A 7,960-nucleotide genomic window follows, 5' to 3' on the forward strand; every position below is an offset into this window, starting at 1 on the left:
CAGGAAACAGTGACCCAGAAAAGCTTTGGCATCCCTGACACCCCCAAATTAACAGCAGGGACAGCCCAGAAGCCACAGCTCCTGGCTCCTAATCTCTCTCTCTCCCTACCACGCTTTCGGGGCCCCTGAGAACGTGGGATTGCCCCATGATCAATGTTCCAGAGTCACCTTCCAAAAAACATGATGACGAAATAAGTGACGATTCCTTCTTTTCTGCAGCCGGAAGAGCAGAAAGACCTGCAGTGACATCATGTCTGTGGACGCCCAAGCCCTGAAGAAGAAGATGGGCAAGCTGGCCTGTGACCCGGCCGCCCACTCCATCCTCAGCAGCTTGCTGCTGTACGTCACGGGCCGCGCAGACCGGCCCTCGGCGACAGAGGCCGGGGAGAGCAGGCCCAGCCACCAGCCCCAGACCCAGGAGGCCACCCAGAGGCCCACGCGCTTCCAGCTCCTGCAGGCCAAGTTCCTGGGCACTGGCCGGGAGCGCTACCTCAAGAAGACCCGGGAGGTGGGCCGGCTGATCTCCAAGGACAAGCAGGGGCCGGGTGGGGGCCTCGTGGGCGCCACCATCAACAAGCTCCTGGAGAAGACCAAGGAGCCGGCCCCAAAGCCCCGCCCCAGCGAGAAGCCCCACTGGGGCCACCCAGCCGGGAAAAGCACCGTGAAAAACATCCTGAAGATGTTCTTGGCCGCCGAGGAGAAGGAGGCGAAGGAGAAAGAAGCGCGCGAGAAGCCCGCTGCAGAGCGGCCCAAGGTCGCCCGGGGCCTCTTGCCGAAGATCATGGGCAAGAGCTCAGTGCTGTCCAAGCTGCGGGAGAAGTTCGAGCAGAACAGCTGCCTGTGCTCGGAGGCCGGGGCGCTGAGGGTGCACACGCAGGAGCGGAAGAAGAGGAACCTGCAGAGGAAGAAGATGCATCGGCCGGAGGTGTGCGTGCTGCACACGGCCACCATGGCCAGCACCTGCGTCAAGACGCCCCTTGCCCGCTTTCTGGCCTGCACGGCTGAGCCCCTGCCAGCCCTCAGCATCGCCACCATCGTCTGTGGCCCCAGGAGCTGGCTGTCCCACTGCACCAAAATCAGCCACTCGGAGGCGAGGCGTCTGCCCAGAGGAGAAGCCAGCGTGCTCCCCAGTGCCAGGGAGACGGAGCCCAGTGGGAATAAAGCAGCGGGAAAGGGCCCCCTGGAGGGAGAGCCCCAAAGACAGCCAAGGCCCTCGAAGCCCGTGACACCCCAGGTGATGGCTCGGAGGGACGGCCAGGCTGTCCCCTCGCTGGTCCCCTTTTGTGCTCCCTGCACAGGCGAAGTCCTTCCTGGCCTTGTGCCTGCATCGTCCCCACTGGGATCGGCCAGCCCGTGGGGCACCAGATCAGCCACAGGTGACGGGACGGCAGACCCCACGGCAGAGAGCACTGCAGGAGGCGTCCAGGAGGTGAGGGGAGCCAGACTCACGTGGTCTCCTGGGCCCCCGGGTGAGAGTGCAGGGGAAGGCCCTGAAATCACCATGACTGTTTGCAGTTCAGAGGACGAACGGGAAGGAGCAGGCTTCCCAGACCCAGGGAGAGACCCCCTCTTTGCCACCCAAAAGTATTTCCCAGAACAGAAGGTGCCAGGCCACATCCCACCCCTGAACACTCCATCAGTCCAGGCTGCTCGGAGAACACAGCCTGGCACGGAGCCCCCACGGATAACTGTCCAAATCCCAGTTGTCCACGAAATGCCAGCCCCTCCCACCATGCTGCAAAATACAGCAAGTTGTGAAAACAAACGTTCTCGTATTTTTGGAGGAGGGAATGTGGTTGAAAATGCACACACAGAATTTACCACCGTGACTGAGAACAGAAAGGGTCAGCAAGCCCTCGTGGAACTGAGCAAGCTTTCGGGGACCCCGGCGGGACGCGGCGTCTCTTCGCCGCAAGGGCCAGGGGCAGTTTGGGATCCGGCAGCAGCAAGAGGGACTGCGGGTGCCGACCACAGTGTCCCAGAGAGAGTCCTGACACAGAGACTCCAGACAGAGAAGGAAAACAAAGGCAGCTTTGAGAATTCACACGGTCCCAGGAATCCTGACGATATTTCAGGAGGGAGGACCTCTGAGCTCAGAGATGAGAAGCATCTGTTGCCAGAATCTAATGAAATATCAACGCAGAACAAGGGCTCCGCAACAAGTTATCCTGCAGCCTCACAAAACCTTCTGAGGGGAAACACCAGCCATGCCTCCAGCAGCCAGCAAGTGCTATCCCCGACCGGGAGAAATCCAACAGGTGCCCCCACGTTGCTGGCGGCACCATCCAAGGGGCATATGGGGCCTGAGGGTGTCACCGCGCTGGGCACGACCGTGCCCGACGTGCTGGAGGAATGCAGAAGGCCACTGCTAACAGAGTCCGCTCAGCCCCTGAAGGCTGCTGAGGAAATCACCAGCCATGAGTTTCGCGAGAACCCACTGTCCTCATTAAATGAACGACCCAAACCAGGTGTGAAAGCCTGTGGGGCGACGGCAGCTGCAGGGAGCGTTGTGAGCCGTACCACGCCTGCACCAGTGCCAGGCAGCACCCAGAGCTCTGGAGACCGCAGAGTGGGAGAGCCAGAGACGCTGGGCCAGGAGGGAAGCAGAGCCTTGTCCAAAAGCCATCCCAGAGGAGAGGCTCTCCCTCAAGACCCCCACAGCCACAGCCTCCTGGCCCCCGGGGGATCCTCGGAGCCCAAGACTGGAGCAGCAGGGAGGAGCCTCCTGAGAGGTGTGGCCCTCGCCCAGCACCCAGAGGACGCTGCGGCCCTCGCCCGGCACCCAGAGGCACCCCGATTACACACTTCAAACACGTCGGCAGCCAGCAGACATACGGCAGCCATAGGAGGCAGAAAGGATGTGGCTGTGGAAGGAAACCTTTTGGGTTTCAGCACAAAGTCTGGAATTCCTGCTTCTGATCATCCTAGACCACAGGCAAAGAGTGTGGCAGAGTCCCTGAGCTACGGCCCTGGCCTCCCACCGTCGCCTCCTGAGAACCCACGGGCAAAGGGCAGGGAGGGTGTCATGTCTCCCGGTGGGGCAGAGCCTGACCATCTGCTTCCCACGATGCCTCCCATGCAGGCGGACATGGGGTGGGCAGGTGGCACCCACCAGCGGGACCCTCCCCAAGTACAGGCACACCTGCCCCCTACTGCTGGTGACACACAGGCAAAGCTCTGGGCCAGTGTCCCCAAGCCTAGGACCCAAGCAGGTGAATCCCAGGGGCTTCCCCTGACACAGGTGGACCTGGGGAGGCAACCGAGTCACCAGGCGCAGGAGAAGACCCCCCCGCCTGGGGGTGCAGGGAAGAGGGTGGTGCCGTTGGGCCCGAAGGTTATGCTGAACCTAGCAAAAGAGCCTCAGACACGGTGGGCACAAGATCTGGCCAGGAACAAAGGGACGGCCATTGGGGTTGGGGGTGCCTGCCAGCACCGCGACCAAGGTGAGCAGCATCTGCAGGGACCCTGGGAGGAGCAGGAGAGGAGTACAGTGCAGGGGGAGGGCACCAGGGCTGCCAAGAACCCAGCTGTGCCTCCAGGGGACCCCAAGGGGCTGGGAAGCCTGGCGGCCCAGGGACAGGCCCAGAAATGGGCTCAGGGGCAGGCCCAGGGACAGGCCCAGAAACAGGTTCAGAAACTGGCCCAGGGACAGGTTCAGGGACACGCTCAGGAACAAGCCCAGTGGCAGACCCAGATAGAGGCCCAGAGACAGGCACAGGAACAGGCTCAGGGTGGGACCCAGGGACAGGTTCAGGGACAGGCCCAGAAACAGGCCCAGAAATGGGCTCAGGGACACGTTCAGGGACAGGCCCAGAAACAGGTTCAGGAACAGGCTCAGGGACAGGCCCAGTGGCAGACCCAGACAGAGGCCCAGAAACGGGCTCAGGCACCGGCCCAGGAACAGGCTCAGGGCCAGACCCAGACAGAGGCCCAGAAACGGGCTCAGGGGCAGGCCCAGAAAGGGGCTCAGGAATGGGCACGGGAACAGGATCGGGAGCAGACCCAGACAGAGGCCCAGAAACGGGCTCAGGGGCAGGCCCAGAAAGGGGCTCAGGCACCGGCCCAGGAACAGGCTCAGGGCCAGACCCAGATAGAGGCCCAGAAAGGGGATCAGGAATGGGCACGGGAACAGGGTCCGGAGCAGATCCAGACAGAGGCTCAGGGGCAGGCCCAGAAACGGGCTCAGGGGCAGGCTTGGGAACAGGGTCGGGAACAGGCTTTGATATGTGGGATGGCGTCTCGGGCCTGGGAGCAGCCCATTAGTGGCACAGCTGAGGGAGTGGATGCTGCTGGCAGGAGTGGGGTGTCCGGAAGCCCAGCCCCCAGGGATGGTGGACAGTCCGGGGGCAGCAGCCTGGGGGAGCCCAGCACCCGGCACCCACCCCCAGGAAGCCGCCCCCTCAGGGGCAAGAGCGTTGCCACCTCTCCCCTGAGGCTGGGAAAGAGCCCGGCTGAGCCCACGCCCGAGGCTGGCGGCTGCTGGACTCCCCAGGCCCCGGCCCAGAAGGGGCCCCCGGACCACCCCGGGGCTGAGAGGGTCCCGCAGGACACGACGAAGGCGTCGGAGCCTGAGCATCACAGGAGGTCCACGCGCCTGGCCAAGTACAAAGCCCAGAGCTTCAGTGACCAGAGGGCCTTCGATTTGTCCTTCAGACCAATGAGCGTCAGGGCCAGCGACACGTCTGAGCTCCCGAAGTGAGGCCCCGAGTCCGCACCGTGGCTCGCCCAGCGCTGTGACATCTACCCATCCAGGGCCTTCAGGCATTTTCCTGCCTCCACATGCGTCTTGGAGAATCCCCTACCGAGACGCCTGTTTCCATAATTCTCTCTCCCTTCTTCACAAGCTGACCCTGGGAGGACTGAGCTACACAAGGGTCGCGTCCCTGTCACCCCACAGAGCCACGAGGCCATGGGGGTGGGAGGTGCAGGCCTGCGGCCTCACCAGGCCCTCGGGATTCTTTGTGTCTTCACCCGAGGGTGCCGGCTCACCCCCGTCTCACATACCCTGCAGTGTGGCGCTCACACCTCCCGCAGTGGCACAGTGTGTGCACCCCCTCGACCTGCAGGACACTGGTGCTTTGGGACGCCTCCCCAGCTCTCACAGGGCTGCCTCCCACCGCTCCCTGTCCACGCCCCGCCTTGCCCTGCTCTGACGTGGCCGTGTAGCACCCACCCTCCATGGGCCCAAAGTGACACACACGGCCCCACCCCGCAGGACTCGAAAGAAAGGACAGAGCTTCAGGTCAGGCGCGGTTGTTCACGCCTGTACTCCCAGCACTTTGGGAGGCCGAGGCGGGTGGATCGCGAGGTCTGGAGATGGAGACCATCCTGGCCAACACGGTGAAACCCCGTCTCTACTAAAAATACAAAAAATTAGCCGGGGGTGGTGGCGGCGCCTATAGTCCCAGCTACTCGGGAGGCTGAGGCGTAAACCCGGGGGGCAGAGCTTGAAGTGAGCCGAGATCACGCCACTGCACTCCAGCCTGGGCGACAGAGCGAGATTCCATTTCCAAAAAAAAAAAAGAAAGGGCAGAGCTTCCTCCAGCCTCAGACGCCCAGGCGGTGCCAGGTGCTGTGTGGCTGCTGGGCCATGCGGTGGTCACCAGAGGGTGTGAGGACGCTGGGATGCCAGGCCAGAGCCAGCTCACCTGGAGGAAGAGGCCTCAGGAAATGCTCACGTTAAGTTCTGAGAAAGGGACAGAGCGGAGCCCTGGGAAGCCAGGATCCCAAGGAAGCTTCGTCTGGAAACCGGGTGCCGAGTTCCCTTCCCTGCAGTCCCTGCGGGTGGCGCCGCTGGTGCCGGTGACCTGAGAGCATCGCTGTCTGTCCTCCGTCCTCCCGAACAGCATGGAAATGTTTCCTGCCCTGGCCCCAGGCGGCCCACGACTCCAGCGTTGTTCAGGTACTGAGATAACTCGTTTCAGGCTGGAGTATTTGAATGCTGTCTAGAAGCGCAAGAAGAAAATCAAAGCCGCCCTTCGTCACATTGCCTCGAGATGGTTTTTGTTTCTACTCCGGACTACTTTTTAGGCTCTTCCTCCATGCATCTATTTTAAAGCACTTTCTTCCTCATGATGGGGCCATGCACCTCTGTGTCGCGATCTATCGTCCCAGGCCACTCGGTGGCCTCTGAAACCCTGACCCGTGAGGCCACCCGGCTGCATGAGGGGCCCTGGAGCAGCTGGATTTTCAGCGTGAACCGATGCAGCCTGTCGTCCTGTGGGGCCCCGCACCCTCGTTTTTGGTGGTGCCCTCCCTGTGGAATGTGAATTCCTGCGTTTTGAAGGTGTCTTGGCGTTTTCTGCCTTTGCTACTGAGCAGTTTCCTGAAACAGCCCTACACATTGGCACAGGGGCTGTAGGGCCTGCTGTGAGCACCTCGGTTTTCTGACTTGGATGTTCATTTAGAGGAAGGTGCTTTCCAGGGTCGGCTTTGAGAGGGCGTTTAGCAAGCGCGTCCTACCCGCGGGGAGGCTGGGGTCTCTCCTACCAGGGAAGGTCCACTCCGGCAGAAAAAAGGGCCCCATTGTGCCAGGGGCTTTGGCTCTGGGGGCCAAGCAGGCGGCATGACGTCATGCTCCAGGGAGCGCACAGGTTTCCTTCCAGTTGAACAATTAACTTAAGATCCAGCAGGTTTGACCCACCCTCACCTGGTAGGACATGCCAGTGCTGGTGTCTGGAAGGAAGGTCGGGCTGTGCCGAGCTCTGGGGGGCCGGTCCCCACAGCTCCCCTCAGAGGGCACCCGGGGCCTTCTCTGTAAATCGGGGGGCTGTGCTCCTGGCCCAGTCGAGGGGTTTCTGCTTGGTGTGTGGGTTCTCAGTGTGAGTTGCTGTGTGTGGAGGCTCCTGAGTGCTGGGTGCGCCTCACGTATGTGGGGCCTGGGGCAGCCCAGCTGCACACAGGATGGTCCGGGGGTACGGATGGGGGCAGAGCAGAGCTTGGCCACAGAGGTCTTGCTATGGTGCCGCTGGACCCCTGCTAGGAGGACAGGGTCCTCTCTCTCACGGAGCACACAGACCTCCGGAGTCCCTGCCCCTGCAGTCCTGGGAGCCTGCAGCTGGGGCTGGAGTTGGCCTCTCGGAGCCACCCAACCAGAGAGGCCAATGAGAGAGTACTCAGGGGTCCAGCAGAGGCTGACAGAGCGGCCTCTTTGTCCTGCTAGTGGCTTCCACTCATGCCTGGGGCGTCCTCCCTGGAGCTGGGGGAGGTCAGGGGCCCCCAGGTCTGTGCGGCTGCCCCTGCCACTCCAGGCACAGCGGCGTGGCCCTCACTCTTTACCTATTTGGGATTTGAGGCAATGAGTGGCAAGAATGTGATGACAGACACGGGAGGTAAAAATATGTTCACTGGCTGTTCCCTTTAGAAATAAGAAGCGGTGGGACTTGTGTTGCTATTTTTAAATAGACCAGAGAGTGCACCGGAGAAGGCATTGAGTGGTTTTATTTTAAGTGGTGGAAAAAATGATGAGAATCTCCTCCAGATGACAGTTCTGGAAGCCTCGTGCCTGAACCCCTCCCTCAGTCTGGCGGGCGCAGTCTGTGAGCAGCCAGGAGGCCACCTGCTCGGCCGGCCCGTCCTCTCCGTGTGCCAGATACAGCCCAGCATGACACTGCCCTCAGCTCGAAAACACCACAGTTACTCTGTGTGCAGGAAAAAAAGGCCAGTGACTTCACGGGGATTTGAGAGTGGTCTGTACGTTCATACTCAGCTGAGACTGGGCAGGTTAGAAGGTAGGGTGTGGAAGTATTCACACTGCAGTGATGACCATCATTTCCACGTGGCTAAGGCCACACCCTCCCGGGGTGAAATAACTACAGGAGAAGAACGGTGCACTAACCACCCCCACAGCCATTTTAAATAAAACCCAAAGAAAGAAAGAGGCCAGGTGCAGTGGCTCACGCCTGTAATCCCAGCACTTTGGGAGGCCGAGGCGGGCAGATCACAAGGTCAGGAGATCGAG

General features: G+C 61.5%; 1 protein-coding gene across 11 annotated transcripts in view; it reads left to right on the top strand.

Moving 5' to 3' along the window:
- The window catches only part of LOC117063467, a 46,564-nt gene extending 41,213 nt beyond the window's left edge, over positions 1 to 5,351 (top strand). For 2 of the 11 annotated variants that reach the window (XM_033177144.1, XM_033177146.1), the window contains exon 2: positions 220 to 5,351. In XM_033177144.1, coding sequence (XP_033033035.1) covers positions 251 to 4,699 — 4,449 coding nt within the window. In that variant the 5' untranslated portion in view covers positions 220 to 250 and the 3' untranslated portion in view covers positions 4,700 to 5,351. The remainder of the gene's footprint in view (positions 1 to 219) is intronic. The other 9 variants (XM_033177142.1, XM_033177141.1, XM_033177143.1 and 6 more) reach the window with 9 other exon arrangements.
- The last annotated feature ends 2,609 nt before the right edge of the window (positions 5,352 to 7,960 follow it).

The sequence above is a fragment of the Trachypithecus francoisi genome, unplaced genomic scaffold (assembly GCF_009764315.1).
Source record: "Trachypithecus francoisi isolate TF-2019V2 unplaced genomic scaffold, Tfra_2.0 Lachesis_group18, whole genome shotgun sequence".
Classification (NCBI taxonomy): domain Eukaryota; kingdom Metazoa; phylum Chordata; class Mammalia; order Primates; family Cercopithecidae; genus Trachypithecus; species Trachypithecus francoisi.